The following is a 19,748-nucleotide window of genomic DNA, read 5'->3' as shown; positions in this document are numbered from 1 at the left end:
TGGAAAGAGGAGTCCGCCGCTAATCCCCGCTAACATCCCGGTATTCCAATAAAGGTTGTGATGACGCTTAAAGCCTCAAGACTCCCAATATGCCGCCAGATGCACATCACAAGGAATCCCAGTCATTTTTCTTTATTGCCCCCCCCCTCTTAAAAATAAATATACTTTGGATTTTGTGGAGTGGATTTAAAGGCCAACCAAGGGCCAACCATTTCCATAAATTATCATTGAAATTCACTTGCATGATTGTGATTGTGAGCCCCTACTGTTGGAAGTATTTATCATGCACAAAAAAATAAATATCATGTACAGAAAATGATTTATATAATAGGCAAATGTCCATAGAGCACCTTTTTAACATTCTGTATTTTGTTAAGCAATAAGCATTTTTTTCCTCTGCTCACTGACATATTTCTGAAATTTTTACAGCCATTATTAGCAGTTGATTCAAGCTGTGTGCGTGCGTGGTGGGGTTCCGGTTACCTGTGTTTCCCTCCTGACCCAGGTCCAGAGATCCTCCACCATCCTTGGCATCCACTCTCACGTGTAGGGGAGGCAACAGCTGGAGGCCTCTGAGCACCACTGGGAACGGGGCCAGACCGACCCCCTACAGCACTGTCCCCCCATGTTAATACCTCAGAGTAGGTTACACAGCAAGCAAAGTTGTGTGTGAGTGAGCGAGAGAGACATCCCTTGACCTAGCAGCCAATGATACTATTGGACTTAAGGACTAAAGTATATTAAGTTTTGGAGACTTTCGGCTTTTACGCGTCTACAGTTCAGTCACATCAGTTTAACATAAAAAGAAACGGGGTCTGGATTAATAATTCAAAACAAATTACCTTTTGCCCTGTCTCTATTCGGACGTTTGTATTTCAAGGAAAACAAAAACAAGACGGGGATGCAGGTGACTGTTGGAATTCTTATTTAAGGGACACTTCATTAAATTCTCAAGAGTTTTCACCCTCATTGTCTGGTTGCATAAAAATGAAAATGTTGTGGGATCCACAGGAGCCTCCTCGATGATGACCAGCCACCTGCTGGTCAAACACTGAATCACAGATTTAAAAAAAAACAAAAACATAAAAAACAGTACTTGATAGAAGAAAAAGAGAAACTGCTTAGCTTAAATAATAAACGTTTTATTCACCTCGCCCCTGTTTGTATACATCAGGGGCGAACAACACAGCCATCCTGCATAAGTACATAAAGCTATTTCCTTTCCACAACCTCTAGTGTTCGCACAGTGTGAGTAAATACAGTCATTCTTTGCATTTCGTTTCTGAATGCGTGTTACCAGTCAGTTCTTGGCATATGGTGATTTGCAACTAAATGGAGACTAAGGAGGCTTTGCCTTGTCAGAGACAAGTAATACTGCAAGTGATACTTTCATGTATGTTGTTGTATTTTTTAACCTGGTAGACCGTGCAATCAGATAGTGAGAGAAAAAAAAAAAAAAACCAACCTGGATCCCCTTTGGCCTCCATGACAGGGTCTGACTGGACTGGGGTCAGGGAGGGATTCCCAAACTGGGGTCTGCGTCCCCCTAGTGGCCCCACAAGGAATTGCATGGGGGTTGACAGCAAAATGAACATTTTCTTTCTCCCACAAAAGATGCTCAACTTCACTAATGAGGTCGAGTTTTTTTTTTGTTTTGTTTTTTTTTCCCTAAAGTTAAATGTTAAAACGCACAGCAATTCCTTGCAGGCAGATAAAGTGTGTACACCAGGGGTTTCAAACTGCAGGCCCGGGGACCATTCAGCCCGCTACATATTTAGAACATATTGTTAATATATGCATATTTGTCCCACAAATTTCCTAATTAATCCACGTAAGTTTACTTTATATTTTCAGAATGAAAAAAAATAAATAGAACAAAGATTTTTCTTTTTAAGATTACATGTCTATTTTTGACGGATGTATTATTTGGCAATTCACCCCCTCCACGCTCTTTCAGGTTTGTGACCCCCTGTACATGCTCCCCAGCAGAGCACACCCTGGTTTTCTGGCCAGAGCGGACAGCAGATTAAATAGTTTTGTCTCAGAAGAAAAGGAGCTGTGCGGAGGAGGAGGAGGAGGAGGAGGAAGAGGAGGCGGCTCTTCCTTCCCGCTGAGGTTTCTCATGTTCTTCTCTTTCCCTCGCTCTCCTCCCCGCATCCCTCGCAGGGTCTATGTTGTCCGGATCTGAGCGTGACGTGTTTTCGACCTACTGGGGGACAGGACGTGAGAGGGAGCGGTCAGTGGTGGAACGGAACGACGACAGGAGAGGATCTGTGTTGGTACGATGCAAAAAGAAGAAATAATAATAATAATAATAATAATAATAATAACAATAATAAAAGTACCTGGGTATTTTCTCAGAGCTCGGTTTGGCATGAGAGGTGCTTTTAAATTGAGCCTCCAACTTGGAATAGAGTCCTGCAGCGGGCTGCGATGGCAAACAAACACACACACACACACAGCACAAAGCATTTAAATAAAACGTAAAAACCATCATTGCTCGCTGCTTCCAAAAACAACGTTCTTTTGAAATGCTGTCAAGCTGCATTGTTCCCGAAATGTGTGAAAAATGCCTGCTGAAATTGAAGACACACACACACCCCTACCTCTTTGGTGTCCTTGGATTTGCTCTGCTCCACGTCGCCAAACCTCATCTTGGTCAAATGTCCGACGATCTCCACCATGCGACGCTGGTCTGGTTCACAGCGACGGAAGAACACGGAACCTGAGTTTAAGCACCATGTGCACAGTCTCAACACTGTATATTGGTTTGTTTCCTTATATCGTACCTTCTTCCCGCTGAGCGTCCTGGTTGTAGCGCATGGAGCGAGAACTGTCCCATTTACTCTTCTGAACGCTTACTCTACAAAAGACACCCGCACAAGACAGAGATGGTGAGAACATAAACAAAAACAACCTGAGTAGGACAACACACCGAACAGCGGTGGAGGGTGAAGGCAACGTGCCGCAGGAAGTGCAAGGTAAGATGTCCATCAGCTTCTAATTTGGAAGACTTTTCTAATTTGTGTCTTTTTGTCAAAATATTCTTGAAAGTTCTATTTATTTATTTTTTGGTCTGAGGCAACAATCGAAAACAAGACAATTATCAAAAAGAATTATTAATCATCTCCAAAAATTGGTAAAAGCAAGCATTGGTCCAATACCATCATGACAAAATGTAATCACACCAACCGCATGGAACGCAAAGTGTGATGATGCGCGTCATAACTTACGTGAATGGAGTGGTGTCCCGTGACAGCGCCTGTGAGGCAGAGAAAGGAAGAAAAAAAAATTATTTAAGAATTCAAAAAGTCAGAGTGACTGAACACGTCATCCACGTCGTGGATCGGTGTGTGAGCTCGCCCCGTGCTGCGCTGTACCGTTGTTGTGGGGGTCAGGGGCAAATTACAATGGTATCAGCAACAAGAGCCTCAGTGAGAGCCGGCGATCACGTCGAACGAACTACTCTACTGTTCAATCTATAAGAAAAAGCAAAAAACAAAAAAACTTTTCGGCTCGTTTTGAGGAATAATGGGTTGCTGAGATGCTTACTCGGTGGGTCGTTATTATTTAAGATATGCTCAGTTAGGACTGCCCCGGAGGATTGTCTGGACTAGTCATGTGACTCCTCCCCTTTTGGCTGCTTCAGTTTTGGGAACCTTGCGGTAAACACCCACAGACCTTCTCCGACTTGTCTTTGCGCTGGAAGTTGGGTGAGGACACTTGTCTCTTCAGGGGTCTGGTGGCCCTCTTGGCCTTCTTCGCAGCTGTGCCGAGAAACACAAAAGACAATGAGCGCGGTGTCTGGTGCCCCCTCCCCCCTGCTGGAAGGAAAGAGAAGCTGCTCCATTCCCCCCTCGTACAGAGCCTGGACGTGCAGAAAGAGACTGTGTGCGGTTGATTAACTTGTAAAGCACTGTAAAATAAATAAAAAAACAATTAAAAAAAAGGTCTTCATCACTTGAGTCCATCATATTCTATGGCTTCATAAAGGTGGATTTAATACTGCACTGATATTGTCATTTTGTCTGGGATATTACTTTATGATGCAGGCTGTCACATGTTAGCTCCTGTGAAATCAGGGACTTTTTCAGGAGCCATCTGCTCCATAGCAGAGCAGCAGCAGGAAACAGAGTCAATTAAATACATCTAGAGCTTTTTAATTGCTTTGTTTGGAGGAAAGATCGCTCTGATCGGAGCTACAGAGCTGCGGAACCATGCGGAACCATGCGGAACCATGCGGAACCATGCGGAACGCCCCCCACCCCTCCCCTGCTAAATTTGAGCATTAAAAATAATAAATTTGAATACACATTTGAATGGGATTACAGAGGAATATCTGCGGCCCCGTACTCCACCTTGCTTCTTGGAGAGCTCCTCTTCGTCGCCCACTTCATCCTCTGTGACCTCTGACCCCGTAGTGTACTCCTCGTCCTCGGACAGGAGGGCCTGCTGCCTCTGATCACAACGGTACAACGGTCAAACATTTTAGACGCACACACCAGCTTTTTAGAGACATGTTGTCGGAGCACAGTGATCCGTGACCTCCATCAGACATGTGACAGGCGGCACATGGATAGAACTGGTGTTGTGTTTTGTGTAATCCTAAACACCTGCAGTAAACAAGTGAGCAAACAAGCCCTCGTCCCTGATTCGCTCCACAGCGCCCGGAAAGGCAAAAAACAGCTGTGGAAATCCAGATTCCCGTGAATACAAGAATATAACTCACACGTGGGTGTGAAGATGTTAAATCAGTGGGAAAACATTCCTACCAGCTGCAGGCTCCAGTTTTTCAAAAGGGAAAACTACAGAGAGAGAGAGAGAGAGAGAGAGAGAGAGAGAGAGGGGTGCAGGTTAGAAAAAGCTTTTGGTGAAGGGAAAACACAGGCAGGCATGATGACAGTAAACGCTGTTTTCACAAGGGCACAATGGAGTTTTCGTGCATTTTATTTGTACGGGCATTTCTGGAAATGACTTTCAGCGGAATATTTATGCGGCAAACAAAACATGTTGAGAACGTCTTCGTCTTTCCTCTCTGTCATCGTGGAGTTGGATTCATTTCTGTTCAGAGGGTTTCATTAGAGGAACATGTTTGCACGTCACACGGGTGCAAAATGGCTTTCGCCGGAAGGAAGCGGCTCAAAGAAGGGAGGAAAAAAAAAAAAAAAGAGACGGAAAGAGAGAGAGAGAGAGAGAGAGAGAGAGAGAGAGAGAGAGAGAGAGAGAGAGAGAGAGAGAGAGCGAGAGAGAGAGAGAAAACCGGACGAGGGGAGACGGGGGTGGTCGGAGCTCACAGCAGCGCCGTCCCCTCGGGGGGGCCTAAGGAGTCTGGGCTCCAACTGGACGTCACACTCCGGAACCTTCTCTGCAGGAGGAGACTCCTCGCTCCTAACACACACACACACGCACGCACACACACACACACACACACACACACACACACACACACACACACACACACCCCAAAGATGTAAATTCATGCAACAATTCAATTATACACTCACCACACTGAGTAAAATATTTTGATTTCAATTTACATGACAATCTCATTAGACAGACTCTCCCTCCCTCCCTCTCCCTCTCTCACACACACACACAAACACACACACACACACACACTCACCCCTGTGGTGGCGTGGTGGTGAACACACACACGGTGTCTCTGTGCAGCAGGAGGTCGTTGAGGATCCTGGCCTGGGCCGAGCCGGGCTCTCCGGCGCTCACGGTGTGGTCCCGCATTCTGCAGCCCTGAGGGGACAGCTTTGCATTCAACCTGGATTTTTATTTTCCATTTGAACGTCATGTTTTATTTCCCATGTTGTTGCACGCTCTTTCCAACGAGTAATAGTTTTGGAGAGACATTCTGAAAAGTTGAGGCCTGATCAAAACTGTGACGTCGAATTCTCTCTGTCTGTGTGTGTGTGTGTGTGTGTGTGTGTGTGTGTGTGTGTGTGTGTGTGCGTGCGTGCGTGCGTGCGTGCGTGCGTGCGTGCCTACATTGGGGATGCCGGTGGGGTCGAAGCGGAGCACCCGTTGGTTGCAGCAGGGGTGGACGCCCGCCCCATGCCAGCCTTTCTCCGAGCCCATGCCAGGGTACAGCACGCTCTCTGGGTGGTACTTGCAGTGGGTCAGCTCTGCACACACAAACACCTGCATACACACACACATACATACAGTACATGCACATGAGTGTTGTGTGTTGTTTTGTATGGATAGTTAAAACAGAAGCAGTGGAGCCTTCAGAATGTCTGTAAAATACGATGCTTCTTGTCAATAAAAAACATTAAAGATAAAAAAAAAAAAGAGTTAAATTAGTTAGTTTTAGGTCACTACATACTGTACACATGGTCTTGAGCAGGTGTAACACAGACGCATACACAGACACACACACACACACACACACACACACACACACACACACACACACACACACACACACACACACACACACCTGTTGGCAGCGGGAGCAGGTGAGATAGTTGATGGTTCCCCAGATCCTCCAGTACACCAGCACCCAGGATTTCAGCTCCTCATACAGTACGCTGATGTATTCATTTACATCCCAGCTCTTCTGTCTTTGAAACACACACACACACACACACACACACACACACACACACACGAAAATGAATAATAATAAAGGAAATAAACGAACACGAAAAAAAAAACCCTTCAATAGTGCAAACCCTCGTTGGCATCCTTTCCAGCCCAGGGTTCAGAGTGTTTTTAGAGAGCACATTGAGCGGTCGAACCTGGTGTGGGAGTAGGCGATATCGCCCCTAACGTCGATGTTGATTTTCCCCGGGACACAGTAGATCTTCCTCTCCGTGTCTTTCGTCAGCAGCTTGAGGCAGAGGCTGCACCTGCGGGTGGAGATGCAGAGAGAGGCGGCGGGGGGGACGCTTCTTCAGACGGTCACATGTAAAAGCGCCGGGCCAGGCCCCCGTCATTCCCCAGGTGACACCTCCCGTTTCTACATTCTTAATAGTGTCTTTGTTTTGGGGGGGGGGGTTTTGAAATTGAGAAACGTTAGAATGATCTCATTGTCCCACTGACGACTGCAACGACACTTATTTTGGTCAAAGTAACTCAATTTTGTTGTATTTTGCATTTGTCGAATTTGTATCGTTGCATTTGTCTGCAGATACCAAAGAGTTATTTAAAGACGAATTTGGACAAAACATAACACTGAGTTTTGGATAAATCGTCTCTCAAGTAAAAGATTCTGGTCGGCTGTGGGTTTTATAACATAAAATATCGACTCTGACACAGAAGAACATGACTCATTTGGACAAAAATAAATGTATACAACCAAAGAAAATCTGACAAAATGTTCCCACCTCATAACTTCTCAAGACCATTATATTTGAAAAACTGAGTTCAGGACTTTTTAAACAGGCCGAGTCCCTGTTAAGGCAACTTTTCAAATGGAATCGACAAATACAAAATGTGGCAAAATGAAGTCCCAAAGTAATGTAGAGAACATTGGTGTTTGAATTTGCGTCTGACTTTGACTGAATCTCATGGGGAGCGTCGTGGTTTCACACAGCGAAAGGATGAGATGGAGAAGGGGGAAGACGCCACTGCTCGCACCTGTAGAGCGTCGAGGCATTTCCGGGCGAATCCCGGTTCCGGTAACTGGGATCGAACAGACGCTCGATCTTCTTCTGGAACAGTTTGCTACGGGAGGAGGGAGCGAGAGGGGAGAGCTGATGACCTGCGTTTATTTGTTGTATCTTATGTCGGATTAATAGTGTCACAGCTTAACGCCGGCCCATTTGGGACGAGCACTGGGCGCGCGCGCCGTGACTGGTGATCACATCGATAGACTGAAAACATTTGCGATGGACTCCCAAAGCTTGATAAGCCTGGGAAATAAAGTCCTCTCACCTTTTGAACTTGTCCTTCCTGTCCCTGATGTTGTCCGCCTCGTTGTGGTTGAAGAGCTCTGTGATGCGCGTGGCCAGGTTGCTGTTGATGCAGTTCATGTTGCAGGGCGTCGCCACGATGGAGCTCATGTGTTTGTGGCAATATTGGATACACTCCTCCACCTGGACGGACACACACACACACACACACACACACACACACACACACACACACACACACACACACACACACACACACACACACACACACACACACACACACACACACACACACACACACACACACACTCCTTTAAAAACAAAATAAAACTGTATGGAAAGATGAACTTCAGCTGTTAAAAAGGTCTTGCACTCTCGTTGGTAGGAACTGTTTGTTTTCCCTAAACACTAAATACAAGAGGGTTTAGGGAAGTATCGCTGCAGTATCTCAGCCTAATTATTCATTTCAAAAAAACAAAATACGAATCCCTCACAATGAACAGTCGTGCAACTTTGACTTCACCAAGCTCCACCTCAGGGCCTCTTGTTTTTCCCAGATCAGGAGAGTAAAATTCAATGACTCAGTTCCAAATGCAAGTACTTTTTCAATGCTACTTCGTCCTGAATAAGTCGCCTGGAGAGTGATTCCTGTGATCACTGCATGAAGCACAGTTCAATCAAGATGCCCAATGTATCACCAGCCGTGCAGTTAGAGTGGATATCTGAAGGTAAGGTTAAAACAGAACCACTAATGCTGGACTGGAACGCTGGCTTTCCTGGACTGGGAGGGGCATGAACATTTCTTTTATAACCCCTGATCATCGTAGATATTGGCCAACTAGTGAACATTTATTGATGATAAAATCACAGATAGCCACTTTAAACACACCTCTCCTTGCCCCTGGAGAAAAACAAGGCGCCCCACACCCACATCACCACAGCAGCGACCACAGCACAACACTTACTAACGTTTCCATCTTCAAGAACTCGGAGGAGATCAGGATTGAGATCACATTGCTGGGTTCTGCAACCGACAAACACCACGTAACCAACCGAGCCGGGAAAACCCCCACAACCAAAACAACCACAGAGCACACCGCTGCGAGGCACCAAAAAACACACACAGCGCCTTCAGTTACAAATGAGAAAACACGCACGCACGCACGCACGCACGCACACACGCACACACACACACACACAGACAAAATAAAATGGCCGCTGGGGCATTCAGGTGTACATTGATGCTGTTGTTGTTGATTGACGTTTTATTTGCTACGTTACCGAGCCTGGGCTTCTCACGGTTCCCCTCGCCCACGGCGTTCCTGCGCACGTAGTTCATGAGCCAGTCGAAGATGTGCACGTCACAGTGCACGGAGATGTCCACCTCCTCCCAGCGCTGAGCGTCCACGGAGAGATACTCGGCGAAGTAGCGCATCTCTTTGACGAGGAGGTCTCGGGGGCAGGTGAAGTCCTGCTTCAGATTCTTGGCCTCGTCACAAACGTGGATGACCATGTTGGGACTTTTCCAAAGCATGAAGGAAAAAAGGTTGTTAGAAAACACGAGACGGATCAGCTTCTGAATGGATATTTACTCATAATTTAAGGATTTCCTGTTGAGTATTATCAAATATAAAAAGATAGATAGAAAAAAAATAAGTTAAAATGGCAAAAAACACAAAGGATTTGCTGGAAAATTTGCGAACAATAGACCTCGAAATGAGTTAACTAGGAAATAGAAAACAGTAAAAATATACAATGAACAGAATTTTTGCTCTTGTTCTTTATTTTGTTTATTTTCTTGAGGGACTAAAATATTGTGCTAACTTACTCTCGTGGCTTCGGGGGTTTGTCGTCGTCCTCGGCAGCGTGACGTTCGTCTTTCTTCACAGCTCCGACCCTCTCTGAGGAAATCCCCTTCAGTCCTGATGGAGTCAGGAGGAAAACTGGAATCAGTGTCGGTCTGGTCACCAAGGAACACCCGACTAATGTTTCAGTCAAAACAGCTCAAAGGACGATCAAAAGGTTACACAAATACCTGTGTGTAGAAAATGTCGTATTTAGAACTTAATTTTTCCATCTTGGCTTCCAGGACCAGGGATCTACTATTATACTGCCTGACACCGTAGGGGATGTCATTTCACCCTGGTTAGACCATAGAAATATTTTACTTAAAAAGAGGAGCTGTGCACTCGAACACGTTGTTTTAGCTGTAAAACTTAAATAGCGGCTCTTCTCTGATGAAACACATCGATCCTGGTCATAATATTAACAGTTCTTTACAAACGTGCTCAAAATTTAGCATTACAGGGAGTAAGTGTCAATCAACGCCAACTACGGGCGTGCAGGGAGGACACTGACGTAGATTAGTACTTTTAGTGGATCTCGATTTCACAAATTAATTTGCTCAGCATCGACTGAATCAAGTCACGTCCCGTCCTCACACCCACTTTGTGGGATTTTGAACAATCGTGCAGCGGGTGGAGTCTCAAATCAGGGGGTGAAATGACTAGTTAAACATAAAGGATGTACAGAATATAATCTGATACCAAAACCCATGTAAAACAGGTGAGATATCATTGTTTTACGTATTTGATCCCTTGAAAAATGTACACTGTGTGTTTAATATCATCTTTAACATTATTTCAATCATTTTACCGGTAACTTTGCTGGCGCTCTGGTTGTTCCGGGTCTCTGCCGCCTGCTCGGTGTCCAGGAGCGTGGACCTGATGAAGGAGGTGAGGCCCTCGCAGGGAGCGGCGCCATCCCACGTCAGGGTGTTGCACTGGTTGTCCACGGGGGGAAACCCTCCGCCGCCCTTCAGCTCCTCAAACCGCTGGGCGCACTGTGGGGTAACCATGGCGACGACATCAGCACCACACCATCATGGCATACGTTGTGAGAAACTGTTTTTTTCCCCCTCACATCGCTGGATTAGGCCTTGGGTTAAAAAAACTACAATAAATAATAAGTTCCTTCAAAGTACTCATTGGTGCCCTTAAAGTTGTAATAATAAATGTAATATTACATTTATTATTATAATTATTATTATTATTATTATTATTATTATTATTGCTACGAGTACATTTCTTTGTATAGCCCCTTTCATAAGCAACATGCAACTCAAAGTGCTTTACATTAATAGAAAGCCATCAAATAGTTAAAATAAAATAAAAAAATCAATAAAAAATGCAAACAAGCAAAATACATTTAATAAAAATAGGTAAATATTATACTCCATTTCCAGATTTGGGTGATCAATCTAGACCTCAAAGGATCATAATCATGACTTTGTAATCATTAATGACTATGAATATTATTCTATATTATTATTCTATATTTATTCTATATATTTTTATTTTATTCTATAAGTATTCGACTTCAATTTAGGAGTCAGTTAGTTGGTCTATTAGAAATAAATTTTTCCCAGGACATATTGTGTGTTATCACCGGGTGCGTTGCATTACATTTCACTGCATATATGTATGAAAGTATATATATATGTATGTGACGAATAAACCTCTTGAATCTTGAACCCATTCCCTTGAAATACTAAATTGCTGAACCAAAGACAAATGACTAAAAATACTATACATTTAAAATGAGGGTGGAGGTTTTCCTCCACCCTCCAGGTGTTTTGGGTGGCGTTAAGAGGGGTACTCGTTCATCTACACGCAAGAACTGCGAACCCAAGAGCGCAAACAACTTATTTGAGGGAATTGTAAAATGAGTTTGGGGAATAAATAACGTTCCAACCAGTCACTAGAACAAAATCGTCATAGTGAAAGGGAACGACCCTGATCCGTGAGGGACTGCGACTTGAGGAGCCGGCGCTGCGGTCACCTCCGTGGGAGTGAAGCCCGGGACCAGCTCGGCCACACGGTCCCAGTCGATGGGCGGCGTCGCTGCCCAGAGGGAGCCCAGCACCACGTCCAGCACCAGGACGCTGTTGTCGAACGGGAAGTTGTTGTTGTCCGAGCAGAAGCGACTCATCTCTGGGGAGGAAGGAGTGTCCCGGTGAATGAGAGGGAGGAAGGACGGGCGCGACTGAAGAGATGAAAATAGAAGGAAAACAACAGCGACATGGACGGAATGGACCGTTGTAACCCAGTTGTACTGACTGGCTTTGAACTGAAGCTGATGATGTATTCTGTGATTTGCGTTATCTTTTGTGTCTTGTTTTGCTGCCCCGACGTCTGTACATGTTTTTCTCTTAAATGTGCACAACATGTTTCATATTACGAGCAGAATTTCCCCAAGTACATCAGTAAATCGACAATTACACTATGTTACCATGTATTATTATTACTGCTATGTTTGGGTTGCACATCAGGTGTAAAGCTGATGTAGTACTTTGTACACAGGCCCAGCCAATAAAAATATATTAACTCAGTAAAGTGAACATAAAACTGTAATCATAAAAGCACTAAACTGTTTGCATACTTATCTGTTGTCCGATAAATCCCACTCGTCCTTGAAGCTAATGCGTATTTTCCGGCATTGTTTGGATGCTGCTGGCGGGGCACTGCCGCAGCTAGCCGGTGCTAACGCTAAGCAGCTAGCCGTGGCTAACGCTAACCAGCCACCGGCTTGTGAAGCCTCTCGTACGGCGGCAGTGCGAAGCTAAGCACGGGCGGAGGGACTGTCCCGGCAGGGGAGCGTGGCCGGCCGGAGGGAAGCGTTAAACCAGCCGGGTGCGGAGCGGTGTTCGGACAGAGCGGCTGCTCGGCGCCGGTGACCGCAGCATCCTGGTGTCGCAGTGCAGCAGGCGAAGAAGCGTCCTCGTTGCCGTGGTTACTGCGGCCTTTTCGCCTCATCTGTCCCGACCGGAGATACCGCCTCTGACAAAAACCGGCACAACGTCTGAATAATATATTATCATTGTATGACCTTTCTCAGACACTGTTAAATAATTTAACAGGTTTTTTTTTGGATAAACCATCTGGCTTATGTGTGGGACAGGGCAGAGTTAATTATACAAATATATCAACCACTGGACAAAGTATACGTTTTTGAAAATATTTATTTTCAAAATAATTATATTTGCATATACATAATTACATTATCTTCATGTCAGAGAACAGCTGAAATGTGCAAAATGTTTAGCCGTGGTAATTGTAAAGTCGTGCATTCCCAGTTCGCTTGGCAAGCGAAAACTAAAATCTAAACGTGAATGCAGGTGTTGGTTTGAAGGACACACAGACCGATATCATTCACTATTATTCTGTAAACATCTGATCACTCCATGTCATTGCCAATTTATTATGAGGAGTGAAATCAATTAACTAAACAATAAAAATATTAAATAACACAACCGTTGACCAGACACACACACACACACACACACACACACACACACACACACACACACACACACACACACACACACACACACACACACAAACAAATGACCTTGTGTTTTAAGCAGAACCTTGTAAGAGAGAAACTCTGTGTTCTGAGAACATTCTGACTGAACTGAGTCTATCGAACCGTATTCTTGGATAAGTTGTGTTATGTTGATTGTTTCGCTGTCCTCTCAGGGAGCAGGGGTGCAGGTACAGACGTGTTTACATCCAAGACCCGGTTCGACCTCACAGGTCCAACTTTTCGGGGATCTCCAGCACGGTGCTGGTGCCGGGAGGCATCCTGGAATCCGGTGTTCCCAGGCCAACGTCGCCCATGGGCGTTTCTCTGTAGAGCGACTCCAAGAGCTCCTCCGGGGTGGGGCGGGAGATCTGGGCCGAACCCAAGTCCAGGTTGAAGCCTGGGGGCAAGACTTGTGGCGGGACCGTGGACGGGGCCTTTTGGGGAACCGGCGGGTTCCCCTGCGCTGCCTGGCTGAGCCTCTCCAGCTCTGTGTGCTTGCGGCCTCTCCTCTTCCCGAGGACCTTGACATAGTTGGCCGGGACCAAGCCGGACGTCTGGCCATCGCCGCTGGCCAGGAGCCAGCCACGCACCCGGGGTTGTTGATCTAAAAACCGGAAGAATATTAATAAATATGAGCTTTTTCTGTGAACACAGGAGACTTGCAGCATTGTCATATGTTTTTCAATTACTGTAACTGTTGGTGAGTGGGCCGTCCACTAGGGTCTCAATTATCTATTTTTCATTTTAAAGCCCTATCATTATACAAGCTTGAGTAATAATGTTCCGTATGTCTACCTATTGCAGAAGAGCCATCTCTCGACAAAGCCCTACTGCCCACTCATCATGCATATCCGCCTTGATGGAGGCAAAAGTGAAATAAGATAAGATTGTACTTCATTGTGACCGGTAGATCTGTCACAATATTTGATCTGTCACAATTTTTATTATTCATATTTTGAAAATAAATGTTAAAAAAGGAATATGTTAATAAAAAAATAATTATCAATTTGAATTACTGCAAAATGTAATTCATAATGTTAAGCTCTGAAATAGTTCATTTTTTTGTCTGTGAAATAGGAGATTCTGCATTCAGGAGCTTTACTGTGCTGCTGTTGACAGCATACAGTCACAAATCACTGTACCACAGTGGACAACATATAATACAATGGCTACAACATGTAATGTTTGTCATGTCCTGTATGAACCTTCGGTTATAATTTTGGCTCACTAACCCTCAAGAGATCAACTACCTTGGAGTCAAAATTTGGCATCAATACCACAAAGGTTTTAAATACTCGATACTCAATGTCAGCCAAGAGCGCTCACCTTTGGGTGCCAGATTGATCATGTCTCCCGCATGTAGAGAAATCTCCTCGTCAGACGCAGCGGAGAAGTCATACTCTGCTCTGGCCACGACGTGGTCATCCTCGCCACTCGCCCAGTTAGTGGCTAATTAAGGAAAAGCAAAGAAATGTTCAGTTCAAAATATTCATTCTGTTGAGAAGGATTACCAACATTACAATTGTCCATTACATCAGTTTCCTTTGGTGATACACTTTCATTTTAGTCATTTTATGTTCACGTTTCAGTGATTAGACTTTACAGTACAGTGTACAAAGTGATGCAAGTCAGGACATCGCTTTGTTTCCTGTATATACACAGATCGTTTTTGCATATTTACAAATTACGGTTTACAAGTAACTTTGTTTGTTATATTATTGTATATTTGGCGATTTTTGTTTGGTATTTGGCGATGCTCGTTTTGTTTTTTGAGACTTCAGCTTTTATGCCAATTGTCTGTTCAGCAATGAAATTCCTCATATTTGAAAATACACTTGGCGTAATAAACTGATTCTAATACAGTACATTTGTGAGACAGGATTTTTTTATTTGTTCCTGTTAGAAGAAAACAATAGCCTTAAATAGTCCTTATTTCAAAAAGCAGATCATTTTGGAACCAGTCTCTGAACTCAAAACAGCAGTACAAATGCAAAATGGTCATGTTTGTAAATTTACAGACATACTGTACATGCATTTGACACTCAGTAACACAAACATTAGAAAAGGCCTCACCACTTTCTTCTGGCCCCGCAGCGGAACTCAGCAGCTTCCAGATCAGGTAGGGTCCCCCGAGGACTACTGCCAGAAACAGGAAGATCGGCCATGATCCGGACCTCGGCTCCTCTGTCCCGAACCCTCGGGGTCCCCCAGTAGCGAGGGCTTCATTAGCACTGTCCGTCCACAAGTCCTCCACCTCGGCATCCGCCCGCAGCCCTAGCAGCCGCTGCACCCGCCTGTACAGGTAGCGCAACGTGCGTACCAGCGCAAATGCAGACAACACACGGGTGAAGTGCGCCCGCAACCGCGTCAGGTGGTTGGCCACGTCCAGAACGGCACGGAAGCTGTTGTAGACGGCAGAGAAGGTGGCGTCCAGCATCATGCTGACCGAGCTGAAGGCCTGGACGATGCTCTCGATGGACTGGAAGGCACCGCGGCTGCTCTCTTCCGCTTGCTGGACGAACCGGCTGGGGGCCACATCCTCCAAGGCGGGGAGGCGGCCGTAGCTTCCCGCGCCGTAGGATCCGCCATAGCTGTAGGGGCTGTACCCCCCATAGATGGAGCTCCCATAGGGGCTGTAAGAGGAGCCGAAGGTGCTGTAGGATGGACGGTAAGACTGCTGCTGGACCGAACGAGGGGGCACTGGAGGCACCATCCTGGTCAGGACAGGAAGACCTGCAGAAGTGGACGGACGGCTGGCTAGACCAAAGTCTGTAGACCTGTTGAGGTGTGTCAACATGATTTAATATGTGTTTTAGAGAAGAAGATCAAGTCATACAACAGGAACATGTTGTACATGTTTATTTCAGTGAGAAAGGTCAATAAACGCTTTATTTGACTTACTTCACCATCTCATTTAGCATTTGTTTATATAATGGCAAGAAACAAACACGGCAAAATTCCGATGTTGTAAACACACACCGTATGGCTAGTTTGGAACTTTTTATCTCATAGATTGTGATGCATAGATAATTCATTCTATGAGCTATTATCAGAACACTTTGCTTCAAGTCAGACAGACAGGTAAGGGATTAGGTCCTGGAATAAATCTAACCAATACTTTCTCCATAGAAATGCAGGTCGGTAAATAGCATAAGGATTCTATTTATCTGGGAACAGGAAAGTGCAGCAGGTACGTATTACAAAGGTAAACATTACATTCAGAGGTTTTGTAACATCGGAAACGTGAATGACTATGAAGCTAACTAATTCGGACCAGAATAAATGTACGGATGAGTAGAATCAAATGTGTTAGTTGTTCATCTTAAAATCAAGGACTCAGAAATAGGAGACTAGTGCATGGCTGATTTTTAAGGACCTGCAGACAACCTGGCCGTATGTTTCGCAGCACTATTGCTAGAAATCCGTCTGTTTGACACACTTCTGCCTTGGAGATTTTCATAAAAATAAGCTCATCATAAACGTCCTGGCATAAAACAACAGGTTTTGTTGTGTTGGGGCCTCTGCGGCGGCTCGCGAAGCTAAAGTCAACAGCGCATAGCATACAATAGCACCGGACGAAGACATTGTCGAGTCACAGCACAGCGAGGTAACATGTTTACCGGTAGTTTACAGGGGCACTCATCGCACCGGGGATTCTCCTCTCCCAGGGTTTAGGTGGAGGCTGAGAAGCCATCGTTAAAACAAAAACAAAGGCTCCAAACGTTTACTATTAACGAGCCGGACGTCGAAACCCTGTCTCCCGTCACTCACGCGGCGCGACACTCCACGCCCGTTTTCGGCCGCCAGACGAAAGCCATCCACCCAGAAGGCGCGATTTAACTCCATGTCGATGATCGGTTACCGATTCACAAGCGTTGCCCTTTTAGATGTGTACTGGATTTCATCGCAACGATATAATGTTGTTGTTGTTGTTGTTGTTGTTTTTTGTACTCTCCTTTTGTATTTTGTCCTGTCGAAAAAACGTCTAAATGTCCTCAACATCGATTCATTTAGTCTGGACCCATCGCCATGAAGCGAGTTGCGTGTTGACGTGTTAATCATTTGTCCAGCAGAGGGAGACACAGTTCCACCCCCCCCCCCCCCCCCCTCCCTGCTGTCAAACGTAAGTCTCCTTTTCATCCAAACGCTGTTGCGATTTCGTTTTGCTCGAGCGTCTTCGTGTCAAAACAAACGAAATGTTCCGCATCGTGGAACGCTTCCGAGGTTCCTTTTTACTTATTTATTTTTTTGGGGGGGGAGGGTCAACAGCTGCTGTCGCGTCTCGTCCACCGACGAACACGCTCGCGTCGGGTTTTGTTTTTTTTTTCCAGGCTGCTCGGGTGTTGTTTTTGGTATCGGTTGCTCCTTTGTTTCCAACAACCGGCACCGACATTTCTCCAGCACAACCTCTGCGTGCTTCATTCATCAGCTGTGCCCAAGTTAAAAAAATTAAAAAAAAAAACCTAAAACTGCTCCGTTCAGTTACATAGCATTTATATTGATATGTCCCGACAGTTAAACCCCTTACCCTTCTTTTTGTCATGGTGCTAAATAGAAATCAATACTAATAGAAAAGCCAGGGCGCACAAAAGTACTTAATACTCCTCAAATAGGACATCTACTGTAACACTACCTGTTGTTCCTGTTAGTGTCTTTGACTGAAATTACATTAGTTGTTGTTTTTGTGTTGTGTGGTTTTGGTGCTTTTCTTATCAAAGCTCTCTGTGTTGTACTGTTACACGTGGTTTTAGGGATTTCAAGTTGCGTTTCGATGCGTTGAAATGTGTCTCCTTTGTAATACATTTATCACTCTTGTCTTAAATAACTGGCCGTGCAAACAACCAAAGTAACAGCGAAATAATGATATATCTTTCTCTGAGCAACCCAGTTGGCAACCCTGACAATTTAGGTTGAATTGAGATTCATTTGTTTTATCGCATGGACAGCTGTATGTACGTGGCGTGAACTCAATTTTAACCTGTCAGAGTTAATGCCCATGGTCAATGCATGACAATTTTCCATGTGATCCACAATCTGTGATACGTCAGAAAATGTCGTGGCAAAGGTCTGTACGTGGGGACTCGTGACGCTTGTTTCAGAGGTAGAACCCCTACACACACGCACACACAGAGACACACACAACTTCAACACACACCTCTCACAGCGTGTGAGAGGTGTGTGTGACCGTGTGGTTTGAAGAGGCGACCTGTGATGTCAGTCCTGTGCGTGTGGGAGTTTGTGTGCGAGGATGGCAATGTGCCTCGCTGGTGATGTCACGGCGATGACGGTGTTCAGTAGGCGTGACACGAGAGTGACGAGACGACAGCGCTGGCATCGCACACTAAACCCTCACACAAACCCTAACCCTAACCCACACTAAAACAGGCTTGGGATGCGGAGAGCTCGCCTGTGATGCGTTCCGTGTGGGGGCTCTCTGCGGGTCCTGATATTTAAGGTTTGTGTGGTAAGCCTATATGCACACACCCCGTAACAAGGAGTCCTAATAAGATATGACATCAATGCATGTGAAATCCTCACTTGACAGCCACGCTGAAATGATCTTGTGCTGTGATATTTTTTGACAGTGCTCAGGTGAATCGGTCGCTGGGTGAAGGTGGAAATAAAGATATACATTTTATGAGTGCCGGAAAAAAACAGATTGAACATTCTCTACCTTTCCCCTCGTCACTCTCAGACCTAATCTCACTAATATTTCAGTTCCCATGACGTTGCCTGCCCATTATTCCGACGGCCCATTACTCCGGAGCCCTAATAGTCCAAAAAATATCTGGTTAGATAGGGTGAAGTTTAGGTATATGCTAGAGATTATGAAGTTTAGTTTTGAGGTTCAGTTTTGTATGAGCTTAGAGATGGTTAAGTTTAGGTAGAAGTTTAGAGATGGTGAGGGTGTCGTCCATGCCAATGTCCATCGGGACATTTTTTGGATTTTGGGTTTCGTAATAATGGGCTGTTGGAACAATGTACCCCCATGACCAGGTAAACTGGCCTGATAAGAAGGCAGAATTCCTCACAGAATTCCAGGGTTCCTAATATTTGATAATGTTTTTTTGCTGGGAAGCATGCTGTATCGACTTGATACTCTTCACTGACATTGATTTCTCTTTGTGTTTGTATTTGTTGTGTTGTGTTGTGTTTCATATGCACGTGCGTGTGTGTGTGTGTGTGTGTGTGTGTCGGGGCTTAATGTATGTTGCCATTCTTCTGCATGGCTGGAAATGTCTAAAAGGGAACTGAAATAAAGCCATTGCATCACAGGGGAAATGAAAAAGGTTTTTACCACAGTTGAGCACTTTTTGGTAACTGTCCACCAAGTAAAGTTTGGAAAGCAAGAAAGATTGAGTTAAAGTTTGATGAAAAAAAAAAACAAAAAAAACTCATAAGGTTGGACCATATTACTGTTGGATCAAGGATGGATTGAGTTAATTTGGTATTTGGTAAAATTAGAAATAGTTAAGTTCAGGTATACGGGTAGGGTTAGGGTTAGGGTTGGGGTTT

The 19,748-nt window shown here is 44.9% G+C and overlaps 2 protein-coding genes across 3 annotated transcripts; both read right to left on the bottom strand.

Annotated features, from left to right (window-relative positions):
• Positions 1-1,121: 1,121 nt before the first annotated feature.
• On the bottom strand, positions 1,122-12,640 carry sanbr (SANT and BTB domain regulator of CSR). 2 transcript variants are annotated; one of them, XM_080017143.1, is made up of 21 exons: positions 12,309-12,640; positions 11,709-11,912; positions 10,524-10,710; positions 9,697-9,790; positions 9,150-9,388; positions 8,834-8,892; positions 7,891-8,051; positions 7,594-7,680; positions 6,753-6,863; positions 6,452-6,575; positions 5,998-6,150; positions 5,624-5,748; positions 5,295-5,388; positions 4,773-4,805; positions 4,359-4,458; positions 3,682-3,767; positions 3,234-3,262; positions 2,790-2,863; positions 2,607-2,695; positions 2,346-2,428; positions 1,122-2,209 (listed from the first exon to the last, which is right to left on the bottom strand). In XM_080017143.1, the coding sequence occupies exons 2-21, from the start codon at positions 11,856-11,858 to the stop codon at positions 2,170-2,172; spliced, it is 2,118 nt and encodes a 705-aa protein (XP_079873269.1). In that variant the 5' UTR covers positions 11,859-11,912; positions 12,309-12,640; the 3' UTR covers positions 1,122-2,169. The 2 variants fall into 2 exon arrangements, with proteins under 2 accessions (XP_079873269.1, XP_079873268.1); XM_080017142.1 differs by having other exon boundaries at positions 11,709-11,860.
• A 245-nt stretch (positions 12,641-12,885) lies between these two features.
• On the bottom strand, positions 12,886-16,998 carry pex13 (peroxisomal biogenesis factor 13). The gene is made up of 4 exons (XM_080016702.1): positions 16,853-16,998; positions 15,306-16,009; positions 14,559-14,681; positions 12,886-13,836 (listed from the first exon to the last, which is right to left on the bottom strand). Exons 1-4 carry the CDS (start codon positions 16,924-16,926, stop codon positions 13,457-13,459), a joined length of 1,281 nt encoding a protein of 426 aa, XP_079872828.1. The 5' UTR covers positions 16,927-16,998; the 3' UTR covers positions 12,886-13,456.
• Positions 16,999-19,748: the final 2,750 nt, after the last annotated feature.

Source organism: Zeus faber (assembly GCF_960531495.2).
Source record: "Zeus faber genome assembly, chromosome: 16".
NCBI lineage: Eukaryota > Metazoa > Chordata > Actinopteri > Zeiformes > Zeidae > Zeus > Zeus faber.
The sequence above is the reverse complement of the archived record's forward strand: the minus strand, read 5'-3'. Positions and strand labels throughout refer to the sequence as shown.

Excerpts from the sequence above, each read along its gene's own strand:
- sanbr (XM_080017143.1), bottom strand. The coding sequence starts at position 11,858 with ATGAGTCGCTTCTGCTCGGACAACAACAACTTCCCGTTCGACAACAGC. Across the intron at positions 10,711-11,708 it reads CGGGCTTCACTCCCACGGAG|TGCGCCCAGCGGTTTGAGGA; the intron begins GTGACCGCAGCG and ends GTTACCCCACAG. Across the intron at positions 9,791-10,523 it reads GAGCGCCAGCAAAGTTACCG|GACTGAAGGGGATTTCCTCA; the intron begins GTAAAATGATTG and ends TGACTCCATCAG.
- pex13 (XM_080016702.1), bottom strand. The coding sequence starts at position 16,926 with ATGGCTTCTCAGCCTCCACCTAAACCCTGGGAGAGGAGAATCCCCGGT. Across the intron at positions 16,010-16,852 it reads AGTGCCCCTGTAAACTACCG|GTCTACAGACTTTGGTCTAG; the intron begins GTAAACATGTTA and ends ACACCTCAACAG. Across the intron at positions 13,837-14,558 it reads GATCAATCTGGCACCCAAAG|ATCAACAACCCCGGGTGCGT; the intron begins GTGAGCGCTCTT and ends TCCGGTTTTTAG.